This window comes from Hemiscyllium ocellatum, chromosome 9 (genome assembly GCF_020745735.1).
Source record: "Hemiscyllium ocellatum isolate sHemOce1 chromosome 9, sHemOce1.pat.X.cur, whole genome shotgun sequence".
In the NCBI taxonomy this organism is placed as follows: Eukaryota; Metazoa; Chordata; class Chondrichthyes; order Orectolobiformes; family Hemiscylliidae; genus Hemiscyllium; species Hemiscyllium ocellatum.
The window spans coordinates 114,283,354-114,302,221 of record NC_083409.1 but is presented as its reverse complement, the minus strand read 5'-3'; the positions used below and the strand labels follow the sequence as shown (position 1 = coordinate 114,302,221).

At 46.4% G+C, this 18,868-nt stretch overlaps 1 protein-coding gene across 1 annotated transcript; it reads right to left on the bottom strand.

Annotated features, from left to right (window-relative positions):
• Positions 1–2,471: 2,471 nt before the first annotated feature.
• On the bottom strand, positions 2,472–18,815 carry fpgt (fucose-1-phosphate guanylyltransferase). Its single transcript, XM_060830673.1, has 4 exons — positions 18,748–18,815; positions 10,210–10,377; positions 7,380–7,472; positions 2,472–5,534 (listed from the first exon to the last, which is right to left on the bottom strand). The coding sequence occupies exons 1-4, from the start codon at positions 18,812–18,814 to the stop codon at positions 4,093–4,095; spliced, it is 1,770 nt and encodes a 589-aa protein (XP_060686656.1). The 5' UTR covers position 18,815; the 3' UTR covers positions 2,472–4,092.
• Positions 18,816–18,868: the final 53 nt, after the last annotated feature.

The window sequence follows — 18,868 nt, the reverse complement described above, 5'->3', positions numbered from 1 at the left end:
GATTCAAAAAAGTTTTCTTGTACACACATAACAAACTTCTTTCCATTCAAGCCCTTAACATTATAGGAGTCGCAGTCTATGTTTGAAAAGTTTAGATATGATGCAGAGCTGGGCTGAGGAGTGGCAGATGGAATTCAACCCTGTCAAGTGTGAGGTTGTCCATTTTGGAAAGACAAATAAGAATGCGGAATACAGGGTTAACGGTAGGGTTATTAGTCAGGTGGAGGAGCAGAGGGATCTTGAGGTCTATGTTCATAACTCTTTGAAAGTTGCCACTCAGGTGGATAGAGCTTGGTAAGAAGGTCTATGGTGTATTAGCGTTCATTAGCAGAGGGATTGAATTCAAGAGTCGTGAAGTGATGTTGCAGCTGTACAGGACCTTGGTAAGGCCACATTTGGAGTACTGTGTGCAGTTCTGGTCGCCTCACTTTAGGAAAGATGTGGAAGCTTTGGAGAGGGTGCAGAGGAGATTTACCAGGATGTTGCCTGGAACGGAGAATAGGTCATACGAGGATAGGTTGAGAGTGCTAGGCCTTTTCTTATTGGAACGGCTAAGGATGAGGGGTGACTTGACAGAGGTTTATAAAATGATCAGGGGAATAGATAGAGTAGACAGTCAGAGACTTTTCCCCTGGGTACAACAGGGTGTTACAAGGGGACATAAATTTAAGGTGAAGGGTGGAAGGTATAGGGGGATGTCAGGGGTAGGTTCTTTACCCAGAGAGTGGTGGGGGCATGGAATGCGCTGCCTGTGGGAGTGGCAGAGTCAGAATCATTGGTGACCTTTAAGTGGCAATTGGATAGGTACATGGACAGGTGCTTATGCTAGGACAAATGTTCAGCACAACATCGTGGGCCAAAGGGCCAGTTCTGTGCTGCATTGTTCTATCCCCTACCATAACCACCCTATTATTCTTACAATTAATTGAGATGGCCTTACAAATTTGTTTCTCAATTTCCTGACTATTGGGGGTCTATAATACAATCCCAATGTGATCATCCTTTTCTTATTTCTCAGTTCCACTTCCTTAATAATTGATTCCAATACCTTTCCAACAATTGATGTTAGGCTAATCAATCTATTGTTACCTGCTTTTTGCCTTCCTTTTTTGAATAAGGGTATCATGTTGAATAAGGGTATTAAGTTTTCCAATCCTTTGGCAGCTCTCCAGAGTCCAAGGTGTTTTGGAAAATTACAACGAATGCATTAACTATCTCTATAGCTACCTCTTTTATGATCCTAGGATGGAAGTCATCAGATGCAGCAAACATATCTGCCTTTAATCCCACTAATCTGTCTAATATTTCTCAAATGATTGCATCTAATTCCCTCCCCATATCCTTTAGTATAAATAGGATACTTAAAACAGCTTCCATCATAAAGACTTTCACAAAATATCTGTTTAACTGTTTGGCCATTTCTTTGTTCCCATAACCGTCACCTATTTTCTAAGGGGCCTATGTTTACGTTGACCTTTCTTTTCCTTTTCATATATTTACAGGAACACTCTCCTTAACTTTGCAGTTAGTCATGGCTGGTTTATCCTTTTCTTAGAATCTTTCCTCCTTACTGGGATGTACTTTTGCTGAGAGTGGTGAAATACCTCTTCAGATGTCTGCCAGTGATTGCTTCCTGCCATTCTTGCTGATCTATTCATCCAGTTCACTTGAACTAACTCTATCCTCATTTCACTGTAATTTGCCTTATTTAGGTTAAACATACTTGTGTCTGACCCACTCACTCTAAAGATTGAACATTAAAATCTAATATGATTACTACTTCCTTGGGTTATCATTTACTCTGAGGTAATTTATTAAACTTGTCTCAACCAGACCCAATATGGCTGAACGGCCTCCTTCTGCATTATAGAATTTCTGTCATTCTGAATATCTATGGAGAAATTAAGATTAATGTTTCAGGTCATGACCTTTCATCATACATGGAAGAAGTTAAGAGATGGAACAAATTATATCAAAGCCAGCAATATGGGTGAGTGTGAGAGAAGGGAGTAACAAAAAAATGGCAGCTCTGGGATGGAATGGATAGCAGAAATGTAGGCAAAAGTGGGTACTGCAGATGCTGGAGATCAGAGTCTAGATTAGAGTGGTGCTGGACAGCACGTCAGGCAGCATCTGAGGAGCAGGGAAATCAATGTTTCGGGCAAAAGCCCTTCATCAGGAATGTATGCATGGCAAGAGATGGTTATGGTGCAAGTTAAAAAAAAACGTGGATGTGGAGAAGCTGTAAGGAGTAATCAACAGCAATGGCATTATGCTAATAGCTGGGTCCAATCAGTTATAAAGTGGGAGGATGAAATAATTTAGTGAAGGTTTGACTGACTATTTCAGCTATCTGAATGATAGTGTTCTAGCCCAGTGAGGTGAGATCTTCACTGTGCTTTGTGACAAGGAGAAAATGAGTGACTAAAACCAGCCAGACACAAACTCAATACAAAAATATCAATACCAAATTTTAATTTATCCATTTTATTTTATAAATTCTAATAAAATCACAGCATGATATAGCACAAGAGGCCAATCATACTGTTGTGTTTGTGCTAGCTTGTTTAATCAGTCCCACTCCCTACCTCTTTCCCCACAATCCTGCAATTTTATCTTTTCAGGTATTTTATCCAATTTCCTTAGATGGATTCTCAATCATAACTCACCGCATTATCTGAATCTGTGTTTGCTGATTACTAACATTCTGGTCAGTGAGAACAATTTCTCTTTATTCATGCGTGGAAACTCCCCTAAATCCTGAGAATATTCAATCGATTATGGGACAATCAAATAGGTCCCCCTTCCCGCCACCCTTACATGATGGATAGAACCTGTAACAAATTGTTAATTACTAACCTTCCTACAATCCTGCATTTCTCATTGTTAATGTACATCCAATGGGTAATTTAGCACGGCCAATTCACCTCACTTGTACGTCTTTGGGTTGTGGGAGGAAACCCACATTGACAAGGGGAGAATGTGCAAACTGCACAGTCACCCAAGGGTAGAATTGAAGTGGGTCCCAGGTGCTGTGAGGCAGCAGAGCTAACCACTGAACCACCATGCCACCCAGGACTGCAGTAGTTCAAGCAGGCAGCTCATCAATATCTTCTCAATGGCAACTAGGGATGGGTAATAAATACTGGACCAGCCAGTGACACGCCTATGCCATGGAAGAATTTAAGAAAAAGATCACACTAACTGGTGCATTAGCTTGGCGAGTAAGTGACTGCAATGTGAAGTATATGTGTATTGAACCATTTGTTATCTGACGGTTGCCTTGATGCTGTAGAATTAATTTGCATTTGCTATTTACACAGTTGGACGTTTGGGAATCAGCTCTGCTTTGTTTTTCAGCACTCACTGTAAACAGACCTGAAGGGAGATGAACTTGAGAATTGACAAATCAAAACCAAAAAATGCTGGGGAATGATAATTTATTTGAAATTAATTTTTAAAAGGGACTGCAAATGTGAAAATCAACTTCTCCATAATCAAAGCCCCTCATCCCTACTCCCATTCAGGTAAACCCACTCTACCCCATTTCCAAACATTTTGAGATCCTTCTCAAAGTCTGGCCCAGAAGTGCACAAAATCCTCCTAAGGAGGGTCTAGCAGTGACTTGTACAATCTCTTGAATTCTGTACTCTCTCTTTCTAATAATAAACTAAACGATTCCATATACTTGTTAAATAGCTTATCCCATCACCAAAGGTTTGTTGTAGATAAAGCCCAAGTTTTCTCTGTTCCTGCAATTTCTTTAAAACTGCATCATTCACTTTGTTGCCAAATCTATATTCAAATGATGCCTGGCGTATTCATGTCCATGGTCAGAGGGAAAAGATAAAATACACTGAATTTAGAAAAAGGTCACTCAGAATAGCGATGAGTTATTCATTATCCTCCACCTGACATTGTTTTGTCTCACCCTATCAGCACTGCTCCCACTAAGCTGCACAGACACAGCTGCTCCAAGGGTCTACACTGGCAAATGGCTAGCCAATGCCATTCACAACACTGACTTCCTCTTCCATAAGTTGGTGCCTATTTTACAATGGAGTAAAACAAGAAAATCGCCATATAAATGAATTATAAAGCCTGATTTGAGTTTTTGCCAGCAAGTCTCCTCTGACGAATTTCTTCAGTAAGCTGCTTTCTGAAACTCAGCATGCTCATCACATCCTTGCGCTGGAGTATTTCTTCGATGGAAAGTAACTGGACATCATCTGCCAACTGAGGGACTGATTTTCCCCGCAAGGCTTCAAACATCTCCAGCACCGCTGTCGCCGAGTCTTCCGCTGTCGTTTGTGGGCCGGGGAAAATCCTGGCATTCCACAGACTAGGGCGGAATTTCCCACTGCCGGAGAATAGATCCTGGGAGAGTTTCAGGCCAAGGTACGTGGTAGCCTCTTCAAAATTGATGCCCAGAAACTGCAGCTGGTGAATCTCCAACAGGGATGAGACCGTACGCTTGAGATTGTCTCCAGTTCCAAAGATCACGGTGGCAAAGCCCCCTGGGACGCAGAGTGTGTGCAGGAAGATGTCTGGGGGTATCATGGTATTCGCCCTGATGCAGCAGCCACTAATAATGCTGTGGGCACCCACACAAGTGCCCTGCCCCAGCCGGGAATACTCAACTATACTACCAGGAGACACATCACAATTCAATCCTACCAGGCTCTCGATGATGCATGGAACTTGTCCGTAATCCTCAGAGCAGGACTGACCAATTCCAGTGGACCCAGAGAGCAGCCCCAACTGCTTTCTCATGGTGCTATCTGCTGTCAGGTGGTGGAGATATTCCTGGGTGGTGCCCAGGTGATAGAATTTGGAATTGTTCAACATAACCACATTGAGTGGAGTCCCTTGGAGACGAGAGAAGATTTTCTGCCGAACTGCCACCAGTTGCTGTTTCTCCTGGCTGACATTAGCTGTATTGTTAGTGTACTCTGGCGTGGCCCTTGGCCCCAATGCTTGCAGAAAGTCACCATATGCATCAATCTCACACCCGAGGGTGCCAATTTCTTCAAGAATCACCAGCAACTGCTTGGCTGTTTGACGGTCAAAGTAATAGATGCTATCTGTGTAGACAAAGCCCACATCCTCAGTATCTCCGCCACTCCTGACCCAATGGCTAGCTTTGCAGATAGCTCCTGCCTTCTGCATTGTTTCCACACTGGGCTTGTGAAGGAAGCGATAGCATGTTTTATACTCCAGCTCTTTCTGTACAGCCTCCATCTGACCAAGCTCCAGCACAAAGACACCATGTGTGGTGCCAATGGACAAGGAGGAAGGATGAGCAAGGGCAGTGAAACCAGGTCTGTCAAAGCATATGGCTTCAGTCTCACCCAGACTATAAAGCTCTATGTCATCGGCACAGCTCACCAGAACCCCAGGCTTCATGTGAGTGGGGAAGTCGATATACATTGCAAGCTTGAGTTCCAACATTTGATAAACAGGGTTGCCCAGAGGAAGGGTGGTAAAAATCTTTCCCAGTGCACTGGCACTCAACAAACGCTGGCTGTAACCTCCTACAATGAAAAAAAGGAAAACATCACAGTGACAAACATGTATTAAAAATAGATTTATGGACCACATTCACTCTCTTTTCAAATCCCGCCATAGCCACACTCTTCCCCATCCATCTCACCTCCTCCAGCTCTTTCACCCCATCCCTATCTCTGTAACCTCATCCAGCCCCTACACTCCTGAATGGTCTCTAAACATCTATTGTGCACTCTGAATATTTATCACCACATCACTAGCACTTGTGCCTTCATGGGCAGCCCTCCTTAAACCCTTCAGTTTAATACTCTTTACCTTGCTAAGCAAGTTTTCAGTCACCAGATTCAATGCTAAATTTGAACTAAATTACACATTTATTGGCGTTGGAACATTTCAACGCTTTTAAAACAGTAAATAAATGCAAGTTTGAAACATCCTTCAATATGCTCATTATTATTATTATTTAAGTGATTTATTTTTACACCTATTACATTGCAATTCAGCCTTTGGACTATGAGTATGTTTCTTAAATAAAATGCCACTATTATAATCATGGACTTCATGCTTGGAGTTTTTGTAACCAGAGTGTTCAGATTCCAAGTAATTGCCAAAAGAACTAAGCACAAGAGTTGAATAAATACTTGAAGGCAAACATTTGCAGGAGATGGGGAGACAGAAGTGGTGCAAAGAGACTCATAACTCCCTTCATAAGCACAATGGGTCAAAAGGCCTCTGACAGCCCTTTAACCAGCACAACTCTCAGTACTGATACTTTGACAGTGCGGCACTCCCTCAGTCCTGACGCTGGGACATTGAGGCACTTTCTCCGTATTGCTTGAGGAGTAGCAGCTGGAAAGGAGACTCAAGTGTCTGGACTGCAACTTGAACCCATAGCGTTCTGATTCAAGAGATGTTTGTACGATTTGTTCTGAAGGTGTAGAAGTGTACTGTACCTTTAAAAGAGTTGAAAAGCTAGCAAGGACTGACAAAGTACAGAAAGTCCTGAACAAAGTAAGACTGTAACACTCGGGAAACAAATAGCTGCTGCTGAGTTGCTATGAAACAAAAAGGCAAATTAAATTTGGCCAATCAGTTTAAATTATGCCTCAAGATACCAAAATTCAATCAAATTTGAATTTAGTATTTTGATAATATTAAAACCAATGGAACGGGCCAATGTTCTGAGATACAAAACCAGACATTTTGAACAGTTCAAGGGAGTCACCAACAAATACAGACTGCTAGTTGAAGAGCTCTCTGAAAGGTACTTGGTCTGTAAGAAGTTTGTGCAGCAGAACATCGAAGCTGACCTACAGAAAAATCTACAGAAGAAAAACTACAAAGGAGAATTGACAAAGCTGATTGGTTTTGAAACAATGTTTTTGTAAGTCTTAATCGGGGTTTTATTGGACTAATATTGTAGAGTGGGAGGTAAAAGATAGGTTTAAAAGAAAGGAATTTCAAATAGTTGTTGGTTTTAATATTCTCTGCTGGACCTATTAGAATAAAATTGTTAATTTTTACTTTAAATAGTGACCTTTGGGATAGCTCTTTGCCTTTCGAAATTAACAGATTAAGGAGTTAGATGAAATTTCTCTGTGCGGCTGGTTTAAATTAGCAGAGGGATTTACCCAGTGTTGTAACATATCCACTGAGCCAAGGCTGGCTCCTGGCTTGCAGAACAGCTTCTCTAAATAACTGGATAGTTTGTAGACTTTAGAATTGCATGATCCATACCCAGGGCAGTAGGCTCTCTGGGAATCCATGATTGTAAACTGAAGTACTGATCTCTGTTCAAGTTATCTTATTTTTCCCAACACAATTTATACAATCCCCTTTTTAATCCACACAAAAAGACTTTCCGTATTTACCAGCATGAATTAAAAGAATGGTGAAGTTATCCAACTTGTCTGCATAGAGTTCCTCTAATCGATGAAGAGCAAGGAGTGTAGACCCTCCGTTTCCTGTGCAAAACACATACTTATAAACAACTTTCCTTCAAATAAAAACCAAATATTGCGGATGCCAGAAATCTGAAACAAATGTAGAAAATGCTGAAGCATTTAAGGCAGAATCTGTGGACAGAAAATCAGAGTTAATGCTCTGAGGCCTGAACTTCTGAAAAGGCTCCTAGTGGGCTTGAAATGATAACTACGTTCTTTTGAACACTTTACATTGAGAATTAATGGCTCAGAGATTAGACAAACATGGCATCTTGACTTTGTCCACTCTTTAATATTCCATACACTACCAAGGGAAGAACAGGTTTGATTTACAAACCTATTCTCTGATTGGACAGTTTCATTGTCAAATTAACGTGGCCACTCTTTGACAGAACTATTCCATTTATGTGAAGAACAGAAGGTGGACATTTCACCCATCAAATGCATGCTGGCTCAGTGTAGAGCAATTCAGTTAACTGGCCTCAAAGCATATAGCTTTGCAAATTTAGTTTGTTTAAACTCCCATTCAATTTCCTTTTAAAATCATTGATTCCTTCCTCTTCCACCATACACACTGGCACTGGGTTCCAGGCCATTACCACCTACTGCTTAAAATCATTCCTCCTGTCACTGCGGAGCCCCTATTTGCCCATTACTTGCCCAAATCCTAAACTTGAGTTTATAATGCCTTCCCTATCCCATCTACCAAAACACATCAGTTCACATTTCTCTGTTTCTCTGATCTACCCATTTATTCCAGCCTATGTTGTGTTGCAGGCAACTCATCCCATTCTGTGCACTGCCAAATATAAAGGAGCACAGACCTGCCTTAGACAGGTAAAACCTAGGTTCACCTGATTGATTCCTGGCACTAGAGGGTTGGCTTAGGAGGAGAGGCTGCGTTCTCTGGAATATAGAAAATTAAAAGGTGATCTCATGGAATCATTTAAGAATATAAAAGGGTTTGACAAGGAAATGACGAGAGGATGTTTCCACAGGTTACAGGGATCATCGATTCAGGAAAAAGTGCCATAGAAAATAGGAGTAGAGTTGGACATGCGGCCATTTGTGCACGCTCTGCTCTTTGTATGCCGTTTTTGACTGAAATGAAAATTTCCTTTCATAGAGGGGTTGTGAATCAGAGAAGCATCTCAGTTATTGGGTATTTTCAACATCTGAGATCACAGGCTTTTGGATTTTAACAAAGTCAAGGAAGATGAGGGTAAAGCTGGAAAGTGGATTTGAAGCTGAAGATCCGGATCTACCTTCTTATGTTTTCATGACCTCTCCAGCTTGTTCCTCTATGACACTGCAAATTAGTTCACTTCAATTTTACAGGTCCAATTTCCTTTTGAATGTAACTATAGAATCTAATTCCACTTTATTTCCAGAAAGTACAATTCAGATGTTAAAATGCTCTTAGGGAGGGATGTTTTACCCTGAGGTTCTTTTAGCCAATATTAATAACTTAGACATATTTGCCAGAGGAAACATTTTCTTCATGTAATCACTCCATCATTGCCTAGGCAGGTGAAAGTGTGACTGCCAGTAAACTGTGGAATTCCCTCCAATAATTTCTCCACCTCTCCTTCTTCTTTTGAAGATGCACCTTAAAACCCACCTACTTGGCCAAGTTTTTGGATGCATTTGGTTCCATGTCACACTTTGTTTTCTAATGCTATTCTGAAGCACTCTGGAACATTGCAATTAGTCAAGATGCTATATAAATACAAGTTGTTGTTCCGGCTCTTTTAGGAGAGACCAAAACTGGGTGCCATGAATAAAACGGTGACTAATAAATAAATAGGAAATTCAGTAGAAATTTTTTCTTTACCCAGACAGTGGTGAGAATATGCAACTTTTTGCATTGAATATAGGAGCTCGGAGGTCAGGTTGTGGCTGTACAAAACCACTGGTTAGGCCACTTTTGGAATAGTGCATTCAATTCTGGTGTCTCTGCTATAGGAAGAATGTTGTTAAAGTAGAAAGGGTTCAGAAAAGATTCACAAGGATGTTGCCAAGGTTGGAGGGTTTGAGCTATAGGGAGAGGCTGAACAGGCTGGGGCTGTTTTCCTTTGAGTGGAATTGAGAGGTGATCTCATAGAGGTTTATAAAATCATGAGGGGCATGGATAGGGTGAATAGTCAAGGTCTTTGCCCCAGGGTAGGGGAGTCCAAAACTAGAGGGAATAGGTTTAAGGTGAGAGAGGAAAGATTTAAAAAGGAGTTAAGGGGCAACCTTTTCACACAGAGAGTGGTGCGTGTATGGAATGAACTGTCAGAGGAAGTGGTGGAGGCCTGTACAACTACAACATTTAAAAGGCATCTGGCTGGGTATATGAATAGGAAGGGTTTAGAGGGATATGGGCTAAATGCTAGTAAATGGGATTAGATTAATTTAGGATATCTGGTGGGCATGGACGGGTTAGACAGAAGGGTCTGTTTCTATGCTGTACATGTCCACGAGTCCAATACTCTAACTCAGTACTACAGGGGAGCAGTTGATGTCAATAGTTGTACTGAACAGCCTATTTCTGTGCTATAGATATTATGTAATTCTATAGGAGACCAATCTAAGCTTCTCCAGTTTCACCACATTAAGAGAAGCCCCCCATCTAACAAATCCTCTCCATGAACTTGAACCTTTTCTGAAAGCATAGTGCCCAGAACCTTGTACAATACACTCACTGAGGGTGAACTAGTGATTGCTAACAGTTTAGCATAACACCCTTGGTCATCTTTTTGTACCGAGGCCTTACCAATTTTTGGCCCAATAGGATCAGCAAAAACATGGTAGTGCACACCAAGGGGAAGCTCGCTCTGCCTGAGCTTGCTGCGGATCTGACGCTCGAACACCTGCTCTTGCTTTTCATCAGCAGCTGTAATCACTACAATGTCCCAGAACTCACCAGGACTCACCGCCTTTCCTGTGGAAAAAGGTAAATGTAAACCATTAGGGGAAAGTTACAGGGAAGCAATAACACATGGAGCAGTGATTTAGCAGAAATCAGGACAAACAAATTAGCAACCAGAAAAGTCAATCTAACTCTCCGCATCACAGCGTTCTACAATTTCTCTCTTTAAATACCAATAAATGCTAGCCTAGCCAGTGACACCCATCTCCAAGTAATGAATGCCTTTGAATACATTACAGAATGTCTTTGGAAAATCCAAGTACACCGTGTTGTTAGGTTCCCTTTACCCATTCTATTTGTTCCTTAGAGTCATTGAGTAATAGAGTTCTTTTCTTTAATTCATATATAGCTTGTGGACATAGTTAGCTGGGCCAGCATTTATTGCCCACCTCTAATTGCCCAGATGGTAATTAATAGTCAGCCACATTGCTGTGGATCTGGAGTTACAAGTAGGCTAGACCGATAAGGATGGCAGGTTCCTTCTCTAAAGGACATCAGGAAAGCAAGTGGGCTTTTCCAACAATCATACACTCTTAATTCAACATTTTACTGAAGTCAAGTTGCACCATTACCATGACAGAATTCAAACCCAGGTCTCTGGATTAATACTGCAAATGTGTTGCTGGTCAAAGCACAGCAGGCCAGGCAGCATCTCAGGAATAGAGAATTCGACGTTTCGAGCATAAGCCCTTCATCAGGAATAAGAGATGAAGGGCTTATGCTCGAAACGTCGAATTCTCTATTCCTGAGATGCTGCCTGGCCTGTTGTGCTTTGACCAGCAATACATTTGCAGCTGTGATCTCCAGTATCTGCAGACCTCATTTTCTCCTCTCTGGATTAATAGTCTAGCGCTAATACCACAAGGGCATCACCTGCCCTGTCACACAGAAAAGAGCACAGCGCAGAAAAAGACCCTTCTGCCCATTGAGTCTGTGCCAGTCAAAAACAAACACCTAACTATTCTAATCACATTTTACAGCACTTGGCCCATATGTCTTGGCACTGCAAATGTATATCTAAATATTTCTTAAACTTTATGAGCACTTCTGCCTCTACCAGCCTTACAGGCATCATCACAGATTCCCACCAGTCTCTGTGTGAAGAGCAGTTTCCTCACATCCCCTCTAAATCTTTACCTTAAATCTATGTCTGGTGATTGATCCCTCCATCAAGAGGAAAGGTTTCTACCTGTCTGACCTATTTATGCCCCTTATAATTTTATACATCTCAATCGTGTTCCCCCCTCACCCTAATCGCCATTACTTCAAGGAAAACACCCCCAGTCAATCCAATCTCTCTTTTTCACTGAAGCTCACCAGTCTAGCAAACATCCTAGTAACAATCCTCTTCAGTGCAATTACATCCCTCCTATTATGTAGATTCCAGAACCGCATACAATACCTTTCAGTGACCTAACCAAATTTTCACAGAGTGCCAACCTACCTTCCTGCTCTTAAACTCTATGCTTGGCTCATAAAGATAAGTCTCTCATATGCCTTCCTAACCACATACACACCAACGTCCCTCTGATACTCAGTCCTTCCCAGAGTGTATTCCCTTGCCTTGTTTGTCCTGCCCGAGCGTATCACATTACGTTTATCTGGATTGACCTTGCTCAAACATTTCTAATAAATCTGTGAACACACAATTTCTCTTTATTAAAACAATGGCTTAAAACTCATAAAGGTGGATAAATCCTGTGGATCCCATAATTTTGCAGGAAACTAGGGAAGTGATTGTTGGGACCCTTGCTAAGATATTTGTATTATTGACACACACAGGACATTGGTGAGGTCACTTATGGAATACTACATTCAGTTCTGATCTCCCTGCTATAGGAAAGATGTTGTGGAACCTGAAAGGGTTCAGAAAAGATTTACAAGGATGTTGCCAGGGTTGGAATGTTTGAGATATAGGGAGAGGCTGAATAAGTGAAGGTTTTTTTTCCCTTGGAGCATCAGAGGCTGAGAGATTACCTTAACAAGGTCAATAAAATCATGAAGGGTATAAGTAGGGTGAATAGCCAAGATCTTTTTCTCAGGGTAGGGGAATCCAAAAGTAGAGAGCACAGCTTGAAGGAGAGAGAAAAGTTTTGAAAGGGACTTGAGAGGCAACATTTTCATGCAGAGGGTGGTGCATATATGAAACGAGCCGTCAGGTTAAGTGATGAAGGCAGGTACAATTACAATATGTAAAGGGCATCTGGATGGCTACAGGAATAGGAAGGTTTTAATATGGGTCAAATGCTAGCAAGTGGGAATAGATTAATTTAGGATATCTGGTTGGCATGGACGAGTTGGATTGAAGTATCTGTTTCTACAACCGTGTATCTGCCTGATTGTATTAGGACTGTTAGAAAATCATGTTACTATTTTCTTAATAATTGATTCTGTCATTTGGTGTTATATTTGTGATTTTCCAATCTAGTGTGGCCATTCCTGAACCTAGGGAATTTGGGAAGAACATAACCAATGCACCTGCCATCTCTGCAGATGTTTATTTTAGACTTTGGGGTGGAGGCTATCACGCCCTGAGATTTGTCAACTTTTCGTTCTAATAGTTTTCTTAGTTTGTTTGAATTTTCTCCCCTCTGACCAATGACTAATATTTACAGTGTTCAGTGTTTTCTCTTTCAACGTGAAACTCTCCTGAACTTTCTTTGCTAGCAATGGATGATGTATCGTTAGCAAAGTCTTTTGTCCTCAGAAGAAAAGAACATCTCTTTGCTGAAATTTATGGAATCTTATTGAACCCACTAAGGAACCCAAGTATGACCTTCGCAGAGCCATTCAGACACCCAAAGACCAATACCGATCCAAACTAGAGACCCAGACAGACATCCAGCAACTATGGCAAGGACTAAAAAACATTACAGGCTCGAAAAAGAGACGGTGCAAGACAGCAGACAGTGACATATCCCTCCCAGATCATGTCAACTCCTTTTATGTGCACTTTGAGCAGAGTTTCAGTGGAGAGGTAACACCAATTCTGACAAGTCCTGATGAACCTATCCAAACAGTCACAGCATCAGAGGTCAGATCAGTTTTCCTTCGTGTGAATCCAAGGAAAGCGATGGGACCAGATGGAGTACCAGGCCGCGCTCTCAGAGCACGTGCAGATCAACTGGCAGAGGTCTTCTCGGACATCTTCAACCTCTCCCTGCAGCAGGTCACTCTCCCTGCCTGTTTCCAGAGGCCGACATCATCCCTGTGCCTAAGAAGGCTCATGCAGCATGTCTCAGTGACTATCGCCCAGTGGCGTGGTCATGAAGTGCTTTGAAAGGCTGGTCATGGCATCAACTCCAGCCTCCCCACTTCTCTTGACCCACTCCAATTGCCTATCGTACCAACAGATCCGTGTTAGATGCCAAATCACTTGTCCTTCACTCCTCCCTAGAACATCTTGACACCAAGAACAGCTACAGAAGAATCCTACCCATTGATGAGAGTTCAGCCTTCAACACTATTATCCACTGGAGACTGATTACTAAACTTAGTGATCTCGGACTAAGCCCCACTCTCTGCAACTGGATCCTCAGTTTCCTGACCCACAGGCCACAATCAGTGAAGATTGGGGACAATATTTCATCCTCACTAACGCTCAACACTGGAGCCCCCCCAGGGGGTGGGTACTCAGCCCCCTACTGTACTCACTGTATACCCATGGCTGCGTCGCCAAACACCAGACTAATGCCATTTACAGATTCACTGATGACACCACCATAGTTGGCCAAATCTCTAAATTTCTTTTACAGTTCCAGCATTGCGTCCTGCATCTGTGTAGGTGAGGGGAACTATGGACTGGGAGACGGGCTAGTTGGAAGCAAGGAGGTAGGAGAAATTGTGAGAGAGGATGGAAAGGGAAGAAGAGTGGGTAGAGAAGGATGGGAGTTGTGGCAGTAGCGTGAGAGGGTAGAAGGGTAGATATGTGACGGGATGAGAGTGTGGGGGTTAGAAGGGAATCAGGATGGGGGTGTTCTGAGAGGGAAGTGTGGAGATGCTTGGGGTAATAGGGGTGAGGGTTAGGAGGGAATCAGGGTGGGCATGTTCAGAGATGGGATGTGCGCGTGTGGTGATATTCCAGGGAGGTGCTGGGGAAGGTGGATGGTGGTGGGGAAGGGGTATGTTTTAGGGGTGACGGTGTTGGGTGAGGGGGTATGCTTCGGGGATGACGGTGTTGGGGGAGGGGGAATGTTTCAGGGTGATGGTGCTGGGGGAAGAGGGCTGCTCAGGGTGATGGTGTTGAGGGAGGGGTGTGTTTTGGGGAGACGGTGTTGGGGGAGTGGGCATGTTTTGAGATGATGGTGTTGGGGGATGGGTATGTTTTGGGGGCACGGTGTTGGGGGAGGGATATGTTTTGTGGGTGATGGTGCTGGGGGAGGGGTATGTTTTGGGGATGATGGTGTTGAGGAAGGGGGTGACGGTGCTGGAGGAGGGGGTTTATTTGGGGTGACGGTGTTGGGGAGGGGTATGTTTTGGGGGTGACAGTACTTGGGGAGGGGTATGTTTTTAGGTGACGGTGCTTGGGGAGGGATATGTTTCGGGTTGACGGTGTAGGGGGAGGGGTACGTTGTGGGGGTGACGGTGTGTTTTCAGGGTGACCGTGTTGGGGGAGGGGTTATGTTTTGGGGGTGACGGTGTTGGGGCAGGGGGTATGTTTTGGGGGTGCTGGTGCCGGGAGAGGGGTGTGTTTTGGGGGTGAGGGTGTTGGGGGAGGGGCTATGTTTTGGGGAGATGGTTTGGGGGAGGGGTGTGTTATGGGGTGACGGTGATGGGGAAGGAGTGTGTTTTGGGGTGACGGTGTTGGGTGAGGGGATATGTTTTGGGGGGGGGACGGTTTTGGGGGAGGGGTATGTTTCGGGGTGATGGTATTGTGGGAGGGCATGTTTTGAGGGACGGTGCTGGGGGAGAGGGTATGTTTGGGGGGACGGTGTTGGGGGAGGGGGTATGTTTTGGGGGGGACGGTGTTGGGGGAGGGGGTATGTTTTGGGGGTGATGGTGTTGGGGAAGGGGTATGTTTTGGGGGTGATGGTGCTGTGAGACGGGTATGTTTTGGGGCTGACGGTGTTGGCGAGGGGTGTGTTTATTGGGGGATGGTTTTGGGGGATGGGGCATGTTTTTGAGGTGATGGTGCTAGGGGAGTGGTATGTTTTGGGGTGATGGTATTGGGGGAGGAATATGTTTTGGGGTGACAGTGATGGGGGAGGGGTGTGTTTTTGGGGTGACAGTGTTGGGGAGGGATATGTTTTGGGGGTAACGGTGTTGGGGGAGGGGTGTGTTATGGGGGAAACAGTGCTGGGGAAGAGGTATGTTTTGGGGGTGACGGTGCTGGGGGAGGGATGTGTTTTGGGGATGACGGTGCTGGAGCAGGGGGTTTGTTTGGGGTGACGGTGTTGGGGAGGGGTATGTTTTGGGGGTGACGGTACTTGGGGATGGGAATGTTTTGGGGTGATGGTGTTGGGGGATAGGTATGTTTTGGGATGATGGTGCTTGGGGAGGGGTATGTTTCGGGGTGACGGTGTTGAGGAAGGGGTGTGTTTTGGGGTGACAGTGTTGGGGAGGGGCGTGTTTTGGGGGTGATGGGTGCTGGGGAGTGGGTATGTTTCGGTGAGATGGTTTGCGGGAGGAGTGTGTTTTGGGATGACAGTGCTGGGGGAAGTGGAATGTTTTGGGGGTAACGTTGTTGGGGGAGAGGTGTGTTTTGCGGATGACGGTGTGTTTTCAGGGTGACCGTGGTGGGGGAGGGGGTATGTTTTGGGGGTGACGGTGTTGGAAGAGGGAATATGTTTTGAGTGTGCTGGTGCTGGGGGAGGGGTATGTTTTGGGGGGCGCGGTGTTGGGGAAGGGGTATGCTTTGGGGGGGAACGGTCTTGGAGGAGGGGTATGTTTTGGGGGGGATGGTCTTGGGGGAGGGGTATGTTTTGGGGGGACGGCGCTGAGGGAAAGAGTATGTTTGGGGGGGACGGTGCGGTGAGAGGGATATGTTTTGGGGGTGACGGTGCTGAGGGAGAGGGTATGTTTGGGGGGTACGGTTTTGGGGGTGACGGTGCTAGGGAAGTAGTATATTTTGGGGTGACGGTATTGGGGGAGGGGTATGTTTTGGGGGTGACGGTGTTGGGGGAGGGATATGTTTTGGGGATGACGGTGTTGGGGAGGGGTGCGTTTTGGGGTGACGGTGTTGGGGGAGAAGTGTGTTTTGGGGGTGACGGCGTTGGGTGAGGGGGTATGTTTTGGGGGGTGACGGTATTGGGGAGGGGGAATATTTTGAGTGTGATGGTGCTGGGGGAGGGGTATGTTTTGGGGGGCACGGTGTTGGGGAATGGGTATGTTTTGGGGGGAATGGTGTTGGGGGAGGGGTATGTTTTGGGGGTGACGGTACTTGGGGAGGGGTATGTTTCGGGGAGACGATGATGGGGGAGGGGTGTGTTTTGGGGTAATGGTGTCAGGGGAGGGGTATGTTTCGGAGTGACGGTGATGGGGGAGGGGTGTGTTTTGGGGTAACGGTGCTGGGTGAGGGGGAATGTTTTGGGGGGCAGAGTGTCGGGGGAGGGGTATGTTGTGGGGTGACGGTATTGGGGGAGGGATGTGTTTTAGGGTGATGTTGCTGGAGAGGGGGTATGTTTCAGGGAGACGGTTTGCAGGAGGGGTGTGTTTTGGGGTGACAGTGCTAGGGGAAGGGGAATGTTTTGGGGGTAACAGTATTGGGGGAGGGGTGTGTTTTCAGGGTGACCATTTTGGGGGAGGGGGTATGTTTGGGAGTGACGGTGTTGGGAGTGGTGGTATGTTTTGGGTGTGCTGGTGCTGGGGGTGATGGTTTTGGGGGGTAGGGGTGTGTTTGGGGGGTGATGGTGTTGGGGGTGATGGTTTTGGGGGGTAGGGGTGTGTTTGGGGGGTGATGGTGTTGGGGGTAGGGGTGTGTTGGGGGGTGATGGTGTTGGGGGGTAGGGGTGTGTTTGGGGGGTGATGGTGTTGGGGGGTAGGGGTGTGTTTGGGGGGTGATGGTGTTGGGGGGTAGGGGTGTGTTTGGGGGTGATGGTGTTGGGGGGTAGGGGTGTGTTGGGGGGTTGGGTGTTGGGGGTAGGGGTGTGTTGGGGGTGATGGTGTTGGGGGGTAGGGGTGTGTTTGGGGGGTGATGGTGTTGGGGGTAGGGGTGTGTTTGGGGGGTGATGGTGTTGGGGGGTAGGGGTGTGTTTGGGGGGTGATGGTGTTGGGGGGTAGGGGTGTGTTTGGGGGGTGATGGTGTTGGGGGGTAGGGGTGTGTTTGGGGGGTGATGGTGTTGGGGGGTAGGGGTGTGTTTGGGGGGTGATGGTGTTGGGGGGTAGGGGTGTGTTTGGGGGGTGATGGTGTTGGGGGGGTAGGGGTGTGTTTGGGGGGTGATGGTGTTGGGGGGGTAGGGGTGTGTTTGGGGGGTGATGGTGTTGGGGGGGTAGGGGTGTGTTTGGGGGGTGATGGTGTTGGGGGGGTGGGGTGTGTTTGGGGGGTGATGGTGTTGGGGGGTAGGGGTGTGTTTGGGGGGTGATGGTGTTGGGGGGTAGGGGTGTGTTTGGGGGGTGATGGTGTTGGGGGGGTAGGGGTGTGTTTGGGGGGTGATGGTGTTGGGGGGGTAGGGGTGTGTTTGGGGGATGATGGTGTTGGGGGTAGGGGTGTGTTTGGGGGGTGACTGTGTGGGGGGAGGGGTGTGTTTGGGGGTGACGGTGTTTGGGGGGTGACTGTGTGGGGGGAGGAGTGTGTTTGGGGGGTGACGGTGTTGGGGGGTGATGGTGTTGGGGGTAGGGGTGTGTTGGGGGGTGATGGTGTTGGGGGTAGGGGTGTGTTGGGGGGTGATGGTGTTGGGGGGAGGGGCGTGTTTGGGGGGTGACTGTGTGGGGGAGGGGTGTGTTTGGGGGGTGACGGTGTTGGGGGGTGATGGTGTTGGGGGGAGGGGTGTGTTGGGGGGTGATGGTGTTGGGGGTAGGGGTGTGTTGGGGGGTGATGGTGTTGGGGGGAGGGGTGTGTTTGGGGGGTGATGGTGTTGGGGGGGTAGGGGTGTGTTTGGGGGGTGATGGTGTTGGGTGGTAGGGGTGTGTTTGGGGGGTGATGGTGTTGGGGGAGGGGCGTGTTTGGGGGTGACGGTGTTGGGGGGTAGGGGTGTGTTTGGGGGATGATGGTGTGGGGGGAGGTGTGTGTTTGGGGGATGATGGTGTGGGGGGAGGGGTGTGTTTGGGGGGTGACGGTGTTGAGGGGGGAGGGGTGTGTTTGGGGGGTGATGGTGTTGGGGGGGAGGGGTGTGTTTGGGGGGTGACGGTGTGGGGGTAGGGGTGTGTTTGGGGGGTGATGGTGTTGGGGGGAGGGGTGTGTTTGGGGGGTGACGGTGTGGGGGGGGGGAGGGTCCGCGCCCCCACCTCGAACCTTCTGGAAGTCCCGCAGCCGCCTCTGCGTCGCGCTCCGCAACTTGTCCGCGTCATCCATTGTCCCAGGGTCACGGGGTCACCGCCGCGGGTGGAACCATCCACTCTGATTGGG